Consider the following 20,045-nt stretch of genomic DNA (forward strand, 5'->3'; position numbering starts at 1 on the left):
CCACTGCCAAACCACCCTCTTCCCCGACATCACAGACGCCACCATCTCTCCTAACTGTCAAGTTAGTTCATCCATTTCACGCCTCTCACTGATGGCATGTGAACTCGAGGAACTAGGTTGATAGCTATGATTCGACGCATCAGAAGAATGGATAGGAGCATAGGGAACAATTGCAGAGCATGGGTCAGCGTCGAATTGGGTAATTTTTAATTGGGTGAAAACCCTAATTTGTAATTTGGGGGAAACCCTAATTTTAATGCTTTTGTATAAATAGAAGAGATGGGTATGGTGTAGAAGGTGTTCTTGGATTAACCAAGTAACCAATTAGGGTTAAATTTCAGTTTTAATTTAAAGTTTAGGTTTAATTTTAATTTCAATTTTAACTGTTCAATTTTAGGGTTTTTATAATTTAATGTTCTTATTTTTAATTCTGTTTTGATACTAATGTTTAATTTTTGTATGATAATTTCCTGTTTTGATGTTTAATTTCAATGTGTGTGCTGTTTCATGTTTTGTTAATGATTTAATCTTTCACTGTTTTAGTCCCTGTTAGTGTTAGTTTATCATGTTAGGTTAAAGTTGTTCCTGTTAATGTTAATCCTGTTAGTGTTTACCCTGTTAATGTGCTTGTTTTGATGCATTGTGTTGATAAGTTCCTTTGATAATGTTCCTTTGTTAATATTCCTGTTATGTTCCTGTTAATGCTAGGCTAGAAACCTTTGAAGCACTGAATTGATTGAGTAATGGAAGAAATCAGTGCTCATAGCAAGCTGATTATCTTGCCATTCCATTTTTGTATGCTTAGGATGCACTGATGTGATTGAGCATTGGGAGAAATTAGTGCTCATAGCAAGCTAATTCTCTTCCCATTCTTTTTGTATGCCTGTATTCTTCCCTTGGCCTTGCATTGTCACCATTTCAGTTTCACCATCTTCCCTGCCCTTGGCCTTAGGCCTTGGTTTGTATTGTCATCTTTCTTTGCTGTCTAGTATTTGCTTTGTTTAGTTCTTGCATTGTTCTCTGCTTGTTTTCTTTATTGTCTTCACTGTTTTGTTCACTGCCATCTTTTCTTTCTCACTTGCCTTGCACTGCTGCATTGCTTTTCTTCCTTGCTTGTGCTGCTGTCTTCTTGGCCTTGTGCTGCTGTGCACTGCTTGTGCAGCTGCTGCTGCAACCCATCTGCCCTGCAACTCTCCTGTTGCCTTTTCCTTCCACTGCTGCTGCTGCTGCATTGAGCCCAAAAGCCTCAGAAGCCCATAAGTCCAAAGCCTGGGTTTTTAACCATTGGCCCTTTACAAACCAAAGCCCAGGTCTAATCAAAAGACCACAGTCCACTGTTAGCTCAATCTCATTGAGCCCAAAAGCCCAAAACAAGGTTTAAGACCTAAAGCCCATAGTCCACATTTCTGAGCCCAAGCTCAGTTCAACCCAATTTACTCAAAGGGTATTCAAAGCCCAACAATAGCAATTTAGGAGCCCAAAATAGCTAGAAAACTCCAAAACACACCCAGTCTCTGTGGATCGACCCGTACTTGCACGAGCTACAACTGACTACCGTGCACTTGCGGTATTACTGTAGGCCCGCGTTTCATTGCGCTTAATTTTATACATATCTCCGGGCCCACCAAGTTTTTGGCCAGGGATAATTTTTAGGACCTTTTAGAAGCCTACCAAGTTTTTGGCGCCGCTGCCGGGGATTGGTGCTGTGTTTTTCTTGTGTTTTTTTTTTAGCTATTTTTGCATTTCACTGCATAGCATTTGCATCTGCATCTGCTTCACTTCATTTGCTGTTGGACCTGCCGTTCTGAACCTGTTTTTCCTCTGCTGGGACGCCACCAAGGAAAAGAACCAAAACCCAACTGGGTTTTTGCAACAATATCAGAGCAGCTGGGCTGTGCTTAAAAAGTAACCCATTTAAGAGAACCCGAATTGTGGGCTTCCAATTTTTTTTAATTGTGGGCTTGTAATATTAAAGCCAATTTTTGGGCTTCTCTTATTTTCTGTTGGGTTTGTAATAATTTATTTGTGGGCTTGTTTGTTTAATTTGTGGGCTTGTATTTAATTTTTGTGAGCTTGTTTAATTTGGACTTGTATTTTGTATTCTGGGTTTTTAAACCCAGCTGAGCTTGTAACCGATCACGCTAGTTGAACTCGTTAGTGGGCCGAGTACCCAAATTCTAGGCCGAGATTTTGGACCTAGTTCCACCAAAAGTTTTCAACCAAGCGGAGCCAAAGCAAACGCAAAACAAACAGTGGGCTTGCTCCCATTCAAAAACCAAATTTTATTTTCTTTTTTTTTTTAAAAAAAAAAAAAAAAAAAAAAAAAAAAAAAAAAAATTTACTTTACTTTTTTCCCTGTTTTATAAAAAAAATAAAAAAAAATAATTTTACTTTTCTCCCATTCGAAAAACCAAATTTTACTTGCTCCCATTTTAAACCAAATTTTTTCTTTATCCCATCTTAAACCAAAAGTTTTATTTTTCTCCCATTTTAAAACCAAATTTTCAAATGTCTCCCACCAAAACCAAAATTTTCCCATAAAAAAAAAAAAACCAAAATTTTGAAAACCCATTAAAACCAAATAGTGGGCTTTGTGTCTCTTCAAAATGGGCCAACCTCGTGCTCTCCATGAATACATGTATCCGTCAATAAAAATTCCATTATCATGTATTGTATTACCTCAAACCAATAACCCTTTTAAAATAAATGCAATCATGATACAAATACTTCCTATATTTCGAGGGTTCGATTCTGAGAACCCCTATACTCATGTAAGAGAGTTTGAACAAATTTGTCGGACTATGCCACCTGATCACATGTCCGAAGACTCTCTGAAATTGCGTTTGTTTACATTTTCTTTAAAGGAAAGGGCCAAAACATGGTTTTACGGTTTGAGACCACAATCAATCAACACTTGGGACCAACTCACAGATCTATTTTTCAAAAAATTCTTTCCACATCATAGGACCATCGCTATTCGTCAAAGTATCAATTGTTTTGTCCAATTGGATGAGGAAACTGTTTTTCACTATTTTGAACGTTTTAATGATTTGTTGAGTGAATGTCCGCACCATGGAATTGAGAAGTGGAGACTTGTCGTCATCCTCTATGAGGGACTAGACTTTAAATCTCGAACCATGGTTGAGTCTATGTGTAATGGTGAGTTTATTGATAAATCTGTGGATGATGCATGGAATTTTTTAGCCGAGATTGCAGAGAAAACCCATCAATGGGAATCCGTTAGGGAAACAGGAACAACACCACATGATATGAGTCACCCCCATGAATTAGAGTTTTATTCTTGTAATACTCCGACCTTAGGATTGAAAATTATCCTAGATTGCAAAATTCCTATCATGATGATGATGATGATTATGATGTTATGTTAGAAGAACATGTCTATACTGAAAATGTTATGGAACCTTTGGGTTCAAATACATTAGGCTTCTCTGCCCCGACCTTAATGCATGATATTTCTTCTAGTATTCCATGTGATGTTTCCCCTGATGTGCCGATACACGAGAATAAATCTGTTGATGATGTTGATAATTCTGAGTGTGAACTTGCCAATTTGATTGATGATTGTGAGCATGATGTGACATGTGTAGATGATTTAGGAGATTTTGATTTGATTGATAATGATATGCCTATTCTTCTACCTAAGTCACAATCTGATGGCCTTCCACCCAACCTAGATTTGGTTTGTACCAATATTGTAAAACCAATTTTTCTGAAAATTCCCAACCTAGGTTTGGAACTGTGTGCTTCCCAAGTCCTCTTGGACTATTTTGCATCTAAGTATAATATCTTTGAGGGACCACAGTTGGAAATTGCATGTTTGCCCGTCCCTAGCACAGTTCATTTCGAGCTAGACCTTTTGCATGATGAACCCCCGAAACTGCGCGATTTTGTTTTCAAAATTATATCTTCTGTAAAATCCAGGTTTGGGGGTAGCTCATTTTGTTTCACAGTTTCACTTGCGTTTCTTTCCTGTTATTATTGTGTGAAGCTGTTGAAATGTCTACACTTTGTCTTTTGGGTTGATCCTCAACTCTTTAGACTTTTGGTGTATGGTGAATTTTTTGTATATAATCAAGTAGATAAATTTTAAAAACCTTTTTTCCTTTTGTATATATTTTGCTAATCCAATATGATCTCGGTTGAAATATGTTGGATTTTTGCCTTGAATAACGGAGTTTTAATTCTGCTTTCGCCGAAATCGGGTATTCTCTCTCCTTTTACTCTACTCAGCATGTCCCTTTCCATATGATGCATTTTAATTCTTTCCATATTTTGAAACATTGAGGACAATGTTTAGTTTAGGTTTGGGGGTATAGAGTAGATACCATGATAATATGCCATAATTGAAAACAAAACTCCTTCTTCTTTTTGAAAAAATTGAAAAATTCCAAAAAAATTAAAAAATCAAAATTAAAAAAAATTAAAAAATGAAAAATCATAAAAAATGGAGCTCATTTACCTTGAAATGTTGACTCTTGTGCAAATATGTATTATTATTAGGAGTCTTAGTCTAGATATTTAGGCACCCTGATTCTAGCACAATTCACATAGTGATAAGAAATTTGCACGTGCACGATCTACCAATACATGTATGGCCTCGATCTTCAAGGTGTTGGATAGGAAGTTACGATTGCCAATCACTTTAGAATACTGAACGAAACTTGACTAGCTTGTTCTTTGGTTGGTTGGGATAGAAGGTGGAGGTTACATTAAGAAAGACAACCATCGAATTTAACTGGGTGCATCAAAAAGGGCTACCTCTTGCAAAGTGTCATGTAATCTTTTGTTTCCTTTTGTATATTTATCAAAAGTGTTTCCTAGTTCAAAAAAAAAAAAAAAAAAAAACGATGTATATTCAGAAAAAAAAAAAAAAGAGAAAAAAATATCAGAAAAATACAAAAAAAAAATTCAAGTATTTATCAATTCCATCATCTCTTGTTCCAAAAATAAAAGAGAGTAGTCAATGTAAATAAGAGTCATGTAAAGAGTCATCTTTTGTTGTTTTTTTGTAATAAGCAAGGAGGGTGTATGCCATTGATGTACAACGCGAGCAATTGTGAAATACCTCCAACTCATTCACAATTCTCGTAAAGTCCGGACAGCTAGCTAGATTTCGACCTTGGTTCGTAGCCTGAGAAACTATCTCTTGGTGATTAGTAGTCATAACTTCAGATCTTTCTTTACACATGTGTAGATACACTTTACACTCTTATCACATGTCTTTTTTTTGTTATCAGTGCTAGGATTGTGCCTTCGATAGCTAGATTGACATCTCCATTTTGCTGTGAGCTTAACTGACTTGCACATGTCACATTTGATGGAATATGAGCTTATATTTTGTCCTTAGGTTTTGTAGGCACACCTCTGGTAAACCTTCACGAGACTTCAACTCGTCCACTAGGGACACTTAGTGGTTTAAAAGGCTTAGTGCATACGCTAAATGCATTCGAGAGACCAGCGACAGTGGTATAGGTAGGATTTCCTTAGTTTTGTTTTACTTGAGGACAAGTAAAATTCAGGTTTGGGGGTATTTGATGAGTGCCAAATATTGTATATATTTATCCCTTTTTGTTGGCATTTAACTCATCTTTTGATCATTAATTCTACATTTTATCCCATATTCTGTATTTTCATTGTTTTCAAGAATAAATATTTTTCTTACTTAATTTTGCATTTTTAGGTAATAAATAAAGTCTGGATGACTTGCGGAGCAAAAGAGCAGAAAAGTAGTGAAAAGCCGGGAGAAATCACGCAAGGAAGCCGCGAAGAATGGTGCGCACAACCTCATTTTCTACACACAAAAACGCCTCCGTTCTCAGCCATCAGATCAGTTCTCAGAAGCATCCGATGGTCGCTCCTTCATAGAGCATCAAAATCTGAAGTCTCTGCCAAGCACCACAGCGCTGAAATTCCAAGCCTTCAGATTAGATGGTAGTTGAATCCAACGGTTGCTCCCTTGCTGTTCATCAAAGTTTGATATCTCCGCCTTACACTACAGCACCTAACCCCATCTGGATCCGTCTATTTAGTTGTACCAAAAAAATCCTACGGTCGCTTCCATCCCCTTCCTTAAAGCCGTTCGATTCCATCTGAACTTAATGATCCGATGGCCCAGCTCGTGAAACATCATCTCTTGATGAACCCGACTCACACCAGAACATCCCATACCCTAAAAAACCCATCGAGAACTACCCATTCCATTTCTCTCCTTCTCTTTCTTCTTCTTCCCATCTTCACCGACAGTTGCAGAGCTGCAACTGCAACTCCTGCCTCCACCGTACCAGCCTTCACTTCACCTCCATTTCCACTGCCAAACCACCCTCTTCCCCGACATCACAGACGCCACCATCTCTCCTAACTGTCAAGTTAGTTCATCCATTTCACGCCTCTCACTGATGGCATGTGAACTCGAGGAACTAGGTTGATAGCTATGATTCGACGTATCAGAAGAATGGATAAGAGCATAGGGAACAATTGCAGAGCATGGGTCAGCGTCGAATTGGGTAATTTTTAATTGGGTGAAAACCCTAATTTGTAATTTGGGGGAAACCCTAATTTTAATGCTTTTGTATAAATAGAAGAGATGGGTATGGTGTAGAAGGTGTTCTTGGATTAACCAAGTAACCAATTAGGGTTAAATTTCAGTTTTAATTTAAAGTTTAGGTTTAATTTTAATTTCAATTTTAACTGTTCAATTTTAGGGTTTTTATAATTTAATGTTCTTATTTTTAATTCTGTTTTGATACTAATGTTTAATTTTTGTATGATAATTTCCTGTTTTGATGTTTAATTTCAATGTGTGTGCTGTTTCATGTTTTGTTAATGATTTAATCTTTCACTGTTTTAGTCCCTGTTAGTGTTAGTTTATCATGTTAGGTTAAAGTTGTTCCTGTTAATGTTAATCCTGTTAGTGTTTACCCTGTTAATGTGCTTGTTTTGATGCATTGTGTTGATAAGTTCCTTTGATAATGTTCCTTTGTTAATATTCCTGTTATGTTCCTGTTAATGCTAGGCTAGAAACCTTTGAAGCACTGAATTGATTGAGTAATGGAAGAAATCAGTGCTCATAACAAGCTGATTATCTTGCCATTCCATTTTGTATGCTTAGGATGCACTGATGTGATTGAGCATTGGGAGAAATTAGTGCTCATAGCAAGCTAATTCTCTTCCCATTCTTTTTGTATGCCTGTATTCTTCCCTTGGCCTTGCATTGTCACCATTTCAGTTTCACCATCTTCCCTGCCCTTGGCCTTAGGCCTTGGTTTGTATTGTCATCTTTCTTTGCTGTCTAGTATTTTCTTTGTTTAGTTCTTGCATTGTTCTCTGCTTGTTTTCTTTATTGTCTTCACTGTTTTGTTCACTGCCATCTTTTCTTTCTCACTTGCTTTGCACTGCTGCATTGCTTTTCTTCCTTGCTTGTGCTGCTGTCTTCTTGGCCTTGTGCTGCTGTGCACTGCTTGTGCAGCTGCTGCTGCAACCCATCTTCCCTGCAACTCTCCTGTTGCCTTTTCCTTCCACTGCTGCTGCTGCTGCATTGAGCCCAAAAGCCTCAGAAGCCCATAAGTCCAAAGCCTGGGTTTTTAACCATTGGCCCTTTACAAACCAAAGCCCAGGTCTAATCAAAAGACCACAGTCCACTGTTAGCTCAATCTCATTGAGCCCAAAAGCCCAAAACAAGGTTTAAGACCTAAAGCCCATAGTCCACATTTCTGAGCCCAAGCTCAGTTCAACCCAATTTACTCAAAGGGTATTCAAAGCCCAACAATAGCAATTTAGGAGCCCAAAATAGCTGGAAAACTCCAAAACACACCCAGTCTCTGTGGATCGACCCGTACTTGCACGAGCTACAACTGACGACCGTGCACTTGCGGTATTACTGTAGGCCCGCGTTTCATTGCGCTTAATTTTATACATATCTCCGGGCCCACCAAGTTTTTGGCCAGGGATAATTTTTAGGACCTTTTAGAAGCCTACCAACATACTCATTGTTTCTGCTCTTAGATTCTGTTTCTTGCATAGATCTCTCACTTTTTTTAGTTTGACCCATCAGTACGTATGTGAAATACTGTATTTTAATACTGTTACATCTTTGTCACATTTGCAGGTTCAAAACATGTCTGATGCAGAGTGTTCCAATCCAAATACCTACTGCTATGCATACATTTACTATAAGCATCATCATTTTGCTCACCTCGTTACTTTTAAGTCTAGTATTGATGACCTGAAATTTCTTATTTGTGAAAACTGGAGAACCTTGAACCCTTCTGAGATTATCATCACTTATGTTGAGAATGGTGTCAAATTGCCTGTGATTGATGACTTTCAACTTCATGGTCTCGCTGCCTTGCATTTTTCAAAGAAATCGGCGTTCTTTGAGCTGCATGTGGATTTTCTTTCTGCTGGTGGATGTAGTTCCTCTACATTCAGCGACGTCGACAACAATTCAGAACTGATTAGGTCAGATAGAGATAGTTATGAAACTGATGGAAAAGAAATTGTTAAACCTCTTCTGTCCGATGGGTGGGAGAATGTTTTTGATGATCCTAACAAGCTTTTTCGTGGTGGTGTTGATGCTGTTCGGTTGGCCTGTCAAAAGTATTGTTTGAAGACTGGGTATCGCGTAACAAAGGTGAAGAATGATCGTGAAAGGTTCACAATGAAATGCAGTAAAGTCCCATGCACTTAGATGATCCATGCAGTTGCTATTGATTCTACTTGCGATGTTTTTAGGATAAAAAAGTATGTTGGGAGGCACACTTGTGGAGCTGGTGTGAAGTTGAGAAGTCCTAAAGTATCGAAGAAGCTGGTACACAACCTTATTCATGATCGTGTGATGCACAACCCACTTATCAAGCCTCGCGAAATTGAAGATTATATAAAAGTTGGTGCTGGTGTTAATATCAAATATCACCATGCATATCATGGTTTGGAACGGTCACACCATGAAATTTTTTGGAATGATGTAAAGTCTTACTCTGATTTGGTTTGGTGGGTGAATTCATTGAAAGAAACAAATCCTGGCTCTTATGAGGATTTTCAGTTTAACGATGCAACTCAGAAATTTGAAAGGTTATTCATCGCAATAGGCGCTTGTATTGAAGGTTATAGACTTTGTCGACCAATGATTTTTGTTGATGCAACTTTTCTGACCGGGAGATTTAGAGGTACCCTTATGGCTGCTACTTGTCTGAATGGGAATCAAGGCAAGTGCTCTTTGTTACGTTTTAACTGTTATTGTTTACAAGTTATTCACTGCTTTTAATCGTTGGAACTTTTTGAGTATACCATTTATGTACTGAAAATTTATTATGTCTAACACACATTAATTCATATATGTAAGCATAAGACCTTTTTTTGAGTACAATATGTCTATTATGTACTGGAAATTCTTAGTCTATTTTCCAGTACATAATATATGTTACGTCTATGAATATAGCAACATATTTAGTGACAGTATATAATATATGTACTGTTTGTTTTTTCCAGGTTTTTATCCGCTAGCCTTTGGATTGGTCCCAGGAGAGGATGTTGACAATTGGGATTGGTTTATGTGCAATCTTAGCAACATTGTTGATGACCGTCCTATCACCTTTATGTCTGATCGTCATGAAGGATTGTTGAGGGCTATTCCTAAACACTTTCCTACTTCCCATCATGGCTATTGTTACTACCACTTGCAAGGAAACTTACCAATCAGGAAATCGGACGAGAAGTACAAAGAAGTTATGGCTTGTTTCAAAAAAGCAACTTATGCTCTCACACCAGCAAGATATGAAGAAGCACTAATGGAAATGGAGTTAATGGGAAGGCCTGGGGTTGCTGAGTATTGCCGCAATATGCCTAGGGAACATTGGTCCAGCGCGTTCTTCACTGGCTGTAGATTTGGTCAGACTACATCAAGCGTTGCTGAGTCCTTCAATAATTGGATTCGGAAAGACAAGAGGTTGCCTGCCTGCGCCCTCGTTGACATGATCAGGTTTGTGTGTGTGTTTTTTTGTTGGTGTTTTCTTTGTTTTTGGTTCATTTTTTTTTGTTCAAAATTTATTACAGGTGTTCTTTTTGTTCCATTCATAGGTTACGCGTTATGGAGTTGATGAATGAACGTCGCGAAATGAGTCTTTTGATGGACCCAGAGAAGCTCACTCCTACCTACGAGGCGTTACTTAAAGAACATATTCAAATTGGTCGAGTTTGGAATGTTACTCAGTCATCTGCGTATGAGTATGAGATTCATTCGCCTAGGTTAGCTTTATCCCATAAAACAACTTTTACTGTACTATAGCATACATGTAGGAGTGAATCATATGTTTTGTTTTTTTGTATTTGTTTGCAGTGCTGCATATATGTACTGCTTTTAAGTTTTTGTGCTGAAAAGCTTTTTACGCATCTGCAGGTCTCACACTGTTGATCTGCTGAACAAGACTTGCACCTGCCAAAGATGGCGTGTTTATGGTTTTCCATGCTCTCATGCTACAGCAGCTATATCTGCCAAGGGTGATCGATACGTAGATTATATCGAAGACTACTTCAAAGTTACAAATTTTCAGCAGCTGTATTCAATTGCTATCAGACCAATCCCCAACTACAACAGGCCAGAGCAGTATCTGCCAGAGGATACTATTTTTCCACCCCATCCACGAGTTCCACCAGGTAGGCCAAAGGGAAATCGTATCAAGAATGCATGGGAGAAAGCTAGGAAGTCCGTCCGTTGTTCCAACTGTAAGAAGAAAACTCACCACAACAAGGCAACGTGCACTGTCATTCCTTCATACCCATGAGTTTTAGATTTTCAGTTCTCCCTTATTAGTTCTATTGGTCACAATGCAGATTCTGTTTTGCGCATCATTTTAAATACTTTTGTTCGCTTTTTTTAGAGTGCTGAAATTATGTACTGTTTGATATCTTTCTGGGACAAGGTACTTTGTGCTCATTTAAGACTCTTTTAATGGTACTTTGTACTGCATTATCCACTTTCAATATTATTGGTTTTCAGGTTGATTTCCAAGTTTGTTCAAGACTTTCTGAGCACAACTATTATGTACTTTCTGTTCAATTAAGACACAAAACAAAGAGACCAGCTCTGAGATTCATGTTCTCTCCCATCATGATTAACAAATTTAGAGAGTCATATTCTTCAATTGACTCTAATAGCTGGTCTATGTTACATACACACCAAAACACTTCATACTATGGACTTTTACCATCCAACATGTCAACATTTTTATAAAGCCAAACAACTGTACATAGATTAAACACAAACACCATAGTTTCGAGAACAATTGTTATCAAAATAAATAAGAATAATTACTAAACTTTGATATTGTCTAAAACAAACTAGCAAACTCTGAATATGTTCTCTATGATAACTTCTACTATGCATTCCTAATTCATATAAGCACTGTCTTAAAAACCTTTTGGAGCATGAATATTCCAGCTCTCCTCAGGAGGAGATGTTGCTGAGAGTATTTTGCATGCTAAAGAGATCCTCTTCTTATGTATTTTGTCCTTTAGTTCTTCTGGGTCTCCCAAGCTCATTCGCACTCCATCAATTACTTCCTCCTTTGCAACTTTCTTCATGATGTGCATGATATATATTGCACAATCTGGATAGTCTCCCTGTTGAGGTGTTGGGTAACTAATCATCTTTACTCTGCTTACAAGTGGAAGGCGCAGGCTCGACAAGCGTTCATTAATTGCTAACAAGCAGTATTCTGCCATAAGATTAGCATTATCGAGACACTCATTTTTGGATACAGCTTCCCAAGTGTTGTAGTGGAAGAATTCGCCTTTCTCGCATTCATACACAAGAAGCGTCCAATGCACGTTTTGGTGTGACATTGGAATAATAATCTTCCTGGTTCCTTCCTCCATATTCCTGATGGGTAAGAATACAGCAGTGTTTGCTGCTACTTGATGTACTGGGTCACTTAAATAAAACTGAAAAAGAATTAAATTTATCAGTGTAGTAAATATGTACTGAAAATTATAGTGTAAAACACATATATGAAAGCATAATATTTGTTACAACATCAAAAAAAATTGTTTCGTTTTAGTTTCGCAGATATGCTATGCCCTTTACAAAGACATGATGCATGTTGTTTATCAAGATAAATTGGAAAACATACCCAGCCTGTTGGATCAATGTGGAGTACTGGAATGTACTTTCTCTGTCCATTCACTGGTTGCTCATTATGATATGCTTTTTTCAGTTGGTATTGCCAGTAATTTATAAGATCTCCCTCTAAAGCCCTGTTATGTAGCAGATCTTCAAAGGTCTCTGCAGATAATATGTGATGACCAATCACAGCAGGAGCTTTCCAAGCACTGTTGCTGCAAATTCAAATAATCCAAATCAATTATAAGTTTGATTCTAAACGAAGTACATAAAGTTTTGTTAAAATGAAAGGGACATATCCAAGAGAGACTCACATTGAGGTAGCTTTGTCAAAAAAAGGAGAGAGAAGCGCTCTTTGTTGTGAACTCAAATCCTTATAGAACGGATATTTCCTTAGGCTCAACAACTTGCGTGCATTCTTCACTTTTTTAGTAAGTTCTTGCAGATTTGGATCACCTTTAGCTTTTCTCTTTCTCACATTCTCGCTATCCTTTTTCTGAACTTTCTCTGTTGGGCAATCTTTTCCAACTGGGTTTTCAGTTCTGGACTTTGTTTTTCGCCTTTTATGTCCCGACAGTCCTTTGCCACTAGCAAACTCAGGATCAACTCTTTTCTGCGGGTGGCTCCGAGTTAATGGCTTCTGAGGGGTGTATGTGATTTTTGGAGTAAGTTTCTTCTCCTTGGCTGAGATAGTCGGCTTTTTCTTCTCCTTGTCCATGACTGACGTGGTCGACTTCGCTATTGGTTTGACTTCATTACTCTTTGTAGCCAGCCTATCTTCGAGTCTCTTGGCAAGTGTTACGTCATCTTCCTCTGATGTTTGACTAACTCCAGGTTCGTTATCCTTCAATATACCATAAACGTAAAAAAAAATGAGAGACTAAAAAAGCAAAAAAAAAATGAACAGAATAGAACATATGTATTCTTGGATTCTTTTCAGTACAGAAGTTATGTACTTTTAGTTTCACTGAGTACATAACATATGTACTGTTGGTTTTTCCCATGTTATTGAACATATGTAACATAAGTGGTCCATTAAGTATTGATAAATTTGTTACTTTTCACTTTTTTGGTAATTATAATTACCTTCTGTAGCTCAGAAAGAAGTTGGAGAGTCTCAGCATATGCTTTAGCTTTTTCGGCGCTCATATTCTTCTTTAGCCGAGCTTCCTCTGCCTTTTCAGCATCTAAAACTGGATACTTCTGTTTGAGAATCGGCAGCATTAGTACATATGCTAAAAGCATCATTAAAAACAAAACATAAATTCATTAAACAGAAGTAGATTTAGGTACTTACAAGACTCTCTAATTTTTTAGTAGGCTGTTGCTTTCTGTCATTCTTCATTTTCTTCTTCCTTTCTACTTCAATGAATGGAATGGGATCCCAAGGTTTCCTTATTCCCTGCATTTGAAACAAATCAGACTACGAGATATTTGACCAAAAATTGATATACGTACTGCTGGTTATATGTATCAGAAGGATATATGTACTAGGTTTAGAACATGTTCATACTTCTTGTTCAGGTTGCTGAAGATCAGCTTTCAAACGAGCTTTTTCAGCTGCAGGTAAAACAATTGCAGAGGCTTCATAAAGTGTAGGTGCAGTATCGATTTGAGCTTGCTCATCCGAGGGATCCGTTTGAGATTGATCTGATGCTCCTCTAGCAGCTGGAGCTTCATTATGCGAAGGCGCAGCTGCAAGATGGATTTGAGGTGGATCAGGTGCACCTAGATCAATTGCAGGCTGCTGCACCTCTTCTCCATTTTGATCACTTGGTCCTAAACCCAAGTCAAAAGTTGGTCTTGAAACTTGTGATGGAGGATCCAGATCTTTAGCATAAAATTTGTCGAAGATTTGAGAAGATTCCATTTTTTCCAAGCTTGGTAAACTACCAGTCGACGGGTACTCCAGACTAAGAATTCCTAAGGATGGATAAGGATCTCCCATAATTTCAGCTTGTAGATATTTTGAGTACTCATCGGTATAAATACCCTTCCCATGGATGGCCAGGTCAATCAGTTTCTCCATCGGCACGGTACGCAGTTCTTTGAGACTCGGCAGCTCACAAACCAAAGGCATAAACTGCATATTCGGCAACATTTCTTCAAGCGATGCACCCTACATAAATGCAATGCCAAACCGTATTATTTTATAGGATGACAAAGTATAAAATTGGTAACTAGTGTAACGTTCAATTCGCTCACTTGTCTATCTCTAAGAGAACCAATTTCCACTTCAATATTACCCAGAACTTGTGTCGCTGCTGTTTGTTGGAGTTCAGCCTTTTCAGTCTGTTATTCAACATAAGGTGATATGTTTTTAATCAGTATTGCAGATATGTACTTGTATGTTTTTTCAGTATAGTAAATATGTACTGACAAGTTTTAGTTTTTTACAAACTAAACTAATACTAGAAAGAATATAACTTACCTGTGATGGTTATGGCATGCTCTTTTCCTCTTGCAGATCTTTCACCTTTCGCTCCAAATCAGATCTAGCCCAAATTTTAAACTGTGAAACTTCAATATCGAACTGTGTGAGATTTTCTTCAGAGCCCCCCATAACAAGCATTGTTGGAGTAGCATTTCCCTGTTCATTCAACTTTTCTTGGGTATCATCTGGAATTTCCTGTTCATCCTCTGTTACCAAAGGAGTAGTTGCTGATGGAACGGTGTCATCCAAATCATCATGCCCTTCTTCAGAGCTACTGCTAGATTCTTCTTCTCCCGAGTTTGGTTGTGGAGGTGGGTAAGCTCTGTGATATATATCATTCAAAAGCTCTTCTAGGATACTCACATCAATGGGGAGTCCGTCCTCTTTCCTGCTCTGTAATTCACACCATTTTTCTGCAATTGTCAGCCTCAAATCTTCATTCTTTACTTCCAAATCCTCGAATTTTTCTTGCCAATCTACTGTCAATGGCACTTCTTCAACTGGAAGCCTTTGAGCAATTTCATTCAACATTTCTTTTTCATACATAGTATATTCATCCTTAAATTCTTTAGAGAACTGGAAAAGTACATATAACGCACACATATAACCAGTTTTTGTATCAGTATAACATATATGTACTCAAATAAATAGTGCATATGACACACACACAATCATTTTGGTCAATCAGAAAACTGCTTTTCTGATAGTGTCCTACCTAAAACAAATCATTTAAGTATAATTATTTATCAAAACACAAATAATTATACTTAAATTCATCAACTTTAATCATTTTTTTAGATATGTACTGGTGCATCATTGTTTCCTAAACCAAAACTACAAGAAGCATAATGAAATAAAACTTATCCTAGTAATATGTATTGTTTTTCTTAGGGACTTACTGTGTATTGCGAAGCCTCCATATCCTTTAGAAACTCAACAGATATTTCTTTGATGTTCCACCTTGCCGCTCTTGGAAGGTATCGATCATCTGGTAACGTCACTGGTTTCACCAAGTGAGTATGCTCCGCATACAACAACTATGACAAAAATAACATCAATAGAATCAAATACAGAAACTTAAATGACAGTAGAGTAAATATGTACTTGGAAAAAAAAAAGCTTGTACTAGATGATCGATACCAACAAATAGACGACACAACCAGTGATGTCCTCGGGAGTGTTGTAGTTCTGATTGATTTTCTTCTCTAAGAAACTATGTATCAGGTCAGGCCAAGATACATTCTTTGACTTCTCAAGATCATCAACTAAACCAAAGTACTTTTCTTTGAGTTTATGAGCATCTTTTGTTGTAAAAAACAAAGTAATACACATAAACAGGCATAATAGCTTAACCATATCTTCAATTGTTTGTTCAGTTTCTACTCTTGGTATCCTGTACTCCATATCTTCATCATCTTCACTATCGGTTACTTGTTCATCATTGTCATCATCACTGTCTTCGCCACCTTCAGATTTACAATTCTTGATACCAGTACGCTTGAGCAGTTTCAAGATGGCATCTTGTAGCATTGGTCTTGTAACCGTGTTGCTATCACCAAAGTGTCTAATGTAGAATGGTTTCTGCCTCCATCCACCACCTACCATCAAAAAGGTGTCATCAGTTCTTCTTCCTGCCATTCTTAGCATTCCAAACATTACACCCATTTTTTCTGGTGTCGACGTGATAATGTGTGTTTCACCTCTTCTAACAAACTCAAATGTGAGCTCATTCTTGACTCGACCCCTTTTGTAACACTTCAAGTACTTTTTCACTGCAGCTTCCAACTTTTCCCAATGACTTTCTGAGTACTTAGTGTGCCAGAACATCAAAAACATCTGTCCATAAGAAGATTCGGCTATCTTTTCCAATGTGGCTTCACTCAAAGTATATTTACTCGCCTTCAGGAGTGTTGTAGTTCTGATTGATTTTCTTCTCTAAGAAACTATGTATCAGGTCAGGCCAAGATACATTCTTTGACTTCTCAAGATCATCAACTAAACCAAAGTACTTTTCTTTGAGTTTATGAGCATCTTTTGTTGTAAAAAACAAAGTAATACACATAAACAGGCATAATAGCTTAACCATATCTTCAATTGTTTGTTCAGTTTCTACTCTTGGTATCCTGTACTCCATATCTTCATTATCTTCACTATCGGTTACTTGTTCATCATTGTCATCATCACTGTCTTCGTCACCTTCAGATTTACAATTCTTGATACCAGTACGCTTGAGCAGTTTCAAGATGGCATCTTGTAGCATTGGTCTTGTAACCGTGTTGCTATCACCAAAGTGTCTAATGTAGAATGGTTTCTGCCTCCATCCACCACCTACCATCAAAAAGGTGTCATCAGTTCTTCTTCCTGCCATTCTTGGCATTCCAAACATTACACCCATTTTTTCTGGTGTCGACGTGATAATGTGTGTTTCACCTCTTCTAACAAACTCAAATGTGAGCTCATTCTTGACTCGACCCCTTTTGTAACACTTCAAGTACTTTTTCACTACAGCTTCCAACTTTTCCCAATGACTTTCTGAGTACTTAGTGTGCCAGAACATCAAAAACATCTGTCCATAAGAAGATTCGGCTATCTTTTCCAATGTGGCTTCACTCAAAGTATATTTACTCGCCTTCATTCTGGCAACCAGGCTATGTAATGCTGTGAAACCAGACCTATACAACTTCCTAACAGATTTTGGCACAACCTTACCTGCAAAATTTAATTGGTTTTATTTCAGTACAACATTTATGGACTACACATTCATCATCTCAGAAACACAATCAATCACTATTGGTCTTATGTACTTCATATCTAAAGATCATTATCACATAAACAAAGAAACAGATGAATTTAGAGTACATAAACACTACAATGTCTCAGTTATTTAGTTATGTACTGCCAATTATGTGCCAGAAACACAAACAGTGGTAAATAGACACATAAACAATGTTACCCATTCACTACTGGACTTATGTACTGCCAAAAAACAACCTAATTAAGAAAAAACCTCAGTATTTGATATATGTACTGCTGGCTCTATGTATCAGAAATAAAATGAAACAAATTTCATATCACTTTTGATTCTTATTCTGCAGTTTTATAGTTATGTACTGCCAATTCTAAGTGCTAGAAACACAAAATAGAAGTTGCATGTAGATAGGTTTTCTGAATCAGTACCTTTTTTCTTCGATTTCGGTGTTTCAACCTTTTTACTCTTTTTTCTCTTTGATTTTCGTCTTGAAATTCTTGAATCGTCTTCTGATGTTCTAGGAGCAGTGCTATCATCCATTATTGTTTCTTCTTCTTGGATTGTTCTTGTGATTTTTCTTGTTTTAACCATTATCGGAAGAGAAGAGAAATTTAGGTTTAGGGTTTTTCAAACTAGCAAAAATCTCTGAATGATTTTTGAGATCTGTTGTCTCAAAAATCTCTAAATGAATTTGGGATAGCTAGGATTCTCTGTGAAGAGAAAAAAATTTTCTCTTAGAAAACGAATGATTTTTCTGACCGTTTCAGCGGTTTTGTACGGGAATAGATAGTGGGTGCATTCTTCACACGTGGTAACTATTAGGGTAAGCTCGTCATTTTGCTCTTTTCAAAATATTATGGACCTAGTGATAAGTCTAAAATCCAGTTGGACCCTAATATAAATAACCTTATGGGCTTAGGACCAAACAAGAAATTTTCCTATTCTTATATCCTTTGGTTTGTCTCCCGAACCTGTACGGCGTTATATCCAAATCGGCAATTCACCGTGGAGATTAATATTTTCGACTTTATATGTGACATTTGGGAAATAAAGAAATGAACAGTTTAAGATCTTTCGCGGAATGAATCAGATTCAAACAACAAGGTGTTAATTTGATATCAGTGTAGTTTTCTACTGATAGTCCATGACTTTACCACACTACTAGTTCTGGAAAAAAAAAACCATTTTGAGTAAAAAATCCAAAATTAAAAGGTTTTGATCCAAATAACAAGGTATTAATTTGATATCAGGGTAGTTTTGTACTCATGGTCAATGACTTTGCTATACTTCAAAAAAAAAAAAATTAACAAGCAATTTGGGTAAAGATCCAAAATTAAAAGGTTTATATAGATTAGATCAACAAATAAGAAGAATCAATTTTATTCAATAATATCCTATGTACACCAAAGCTTACAAAGAATTCATTCGTCCTCCACCGCACTATCACCGTCAGAGTAACAATAATAGTCCCCAAACAAAGAATAATAAATCATAAGAGAAAAGAAATCCAAAAATGGAAATTCACAAGAATTGAGAGAAAGAAAAAATTATGAGATCAAATCACGTCCATTCAACCGATTCCTAGATAAAAATCCAGCGGCTAAATATTACTCAAATATTCTTGGGCTTAGAATAAGAAAACTGAAGCAACAAATATACCAACAAAAGCAGATCCAACAGCAACAAATCTGTGTGCACTCGATGATGGTGCATCAGCAGCTGGAGCTGAAGCAGGGGTGGTACCAGGGCCAGCAGCAGCTGGAGCCTTGGCAGTGGCAGGTGTTGGAGCTAATGAAGACGGAGTAGGGGCTGATGTTGGTGAAACGGTAGGTGATGTAACTGGTGCTACTGAAGGTGCTGGTGATGAAACTGCTGGTACAGGTGCAGCTACTGTTGGTGGTGAAGCAATTGGAACAGGTGCAACTGTTGGTGTTGCTGCTGGAGCTTGAGCTCTTGATGAAGTTGATAATAAACCCATTATCATGACAATTGCGAATACTGCAGACATCTTCATTTTTCTTTAGAGATAGAGTATTAGCTAGAAATGAGCAAATGGAAAGAAGATTTTGGATAGAGAGAATTTTTTGTTGTTTGAGAGTGATGAATTTGAAAGAACAGAAACGGTGATATTTATATTTGTAAAAAAAAGAGATGTATGATCGAAGATTGCCAATCCAAGAAGCTTCTTTCTTAGTTGTTTGAATATACAGCGCATTGTGATTAAGAAATATGAGCTGTATCAGTCTTATCATTTTGCTTTTCCGCGTTATAATATTTCGTATGTTGCGTATGCATTCGTTCATTGTTGAGCACTCCGTGGTCGGTTTAGACTCCAAAGTACCCTTTTGGCCAGCCTTAGGTCCAGCAAGATTAAAATATTAGGATGTTTTTGGGATGGGACATTTCATCGTGTTAGGTCAGGGATGTTGTTGGCCTCCACTCGAGAGAAATACAGGAATGAACTTTTATCAAGCGGCGGACGTGGAAGGGACGAAATCATCTTGCATTTTTCATCATTGTGACGCGTCTTGCATATTTTTATTCTGTCAATTGCAGCTGGGCCTCGGGCTGGCAAATTAGCTTTGTTCACGGCATCTCTTTCAAAAGAATGATTTTTTTTTTTTGGGACTACTCAAAATGGGTGGGGACTAATTTGTGATACAAATGTCCACCCCTACATTATAAGGGGCGTCTTAAAAGTTTGGGGAAGACTAATCTGCCCTTAT

At 37.4% G+C, this 20,045-nt stretch overlaps 3 protein-coding genes across 3 annotated transcripts; 1 reads left to right on the plus strand and 2 right to left on the minus strand.

Annotated features, from left to right (window-relative positions):
• Positions 1-8,312: 8,312 nt before the first annotated feature.
• LOC113357296 (protein FAR1-RELATED SEQUENCE 6-like) lies at positions 8,313-10,799 on the plus strand. The gene is made up of 6 exons (XM_026600664.1): positions 8,313-8,329; positions 8,434-8,670; positions 8,752-9,224; positions 9,508-9,997; positions 10,096-10,263; positions 10,415-10,799. The coding sequence occupies exons 1-6, from the start codon at positions 8,313-8,315 to the stop codon at positions 10,797-10,799; spliced, it is 1,770 nt and encodes a 589-aa protein (XP_026456449.1).
• A 606-nt stretch (positions 10,800-11,405) lies between these two features.
• Positions 11,406-18,008, minus strand: LOC113357304. Its single transcript, XM_026600675.1, has 13 exons — positions 17,748-18,008; positions 17,200-17,279; positions 15,992-16,469; positions 15,711-15,949; positions 15,470-15,607; positions 14,613-15,146; positions 14,342-14,428; positions 13,650-14,255; positions 13,434-13,538; positions 13,223-13,339; positions 12,451-12,980; positions 12,147-12,351; positions 11,406-11,958 (listed from the first exon to the last, which is right to left on the minus strand). Exons 1-13 carry the CDS (start codon positions 17,908-17,910, stop codon positions 11,425-11,427), a joined length of 3,816 nt encoding a protein of 1,271 aa, XP_026456460.1. The 5' UTR covers positions 17,911-18,008; the 3' UTR covers positions 11,406-11,424.
• A 644-nt stretch (positions 18,009-18,652) lies between these two features.
• On the minus strand, positions 18,653-19,439 carry LOC113334952 (classical arabinogalactan protein 4-like). The gene has a single exon (XM_026581176.1). It carries the CDS (start codon positions 19,331-19,333, stop codon positions 18,947-18,949), a length of 387 nt encoding a protein of 128 aa, XP_026436961.1. The 5' UTR covers positions 19,334-19,439; the 3' UTR covers positions 18,653-18,946.
• Positions 19,440-20,045: the final 606 nt, after the last annotated feature.

Source organism: Papaver somniferum, chromosome 1 (assembly GCF_003573695.1).
Source record: "Papaver somniferum cultivar HN1 chromosome 1, ASM357369v1, whole genome shotgun sequence".
In the NCBI taxonomy this organism is placed as follows: Eukaryota; Viridiplantae; Streptophyta; class Magnoliopsida; order Ranunculales; family Papaveraceae; genus Papaver; species Papaver somniferum.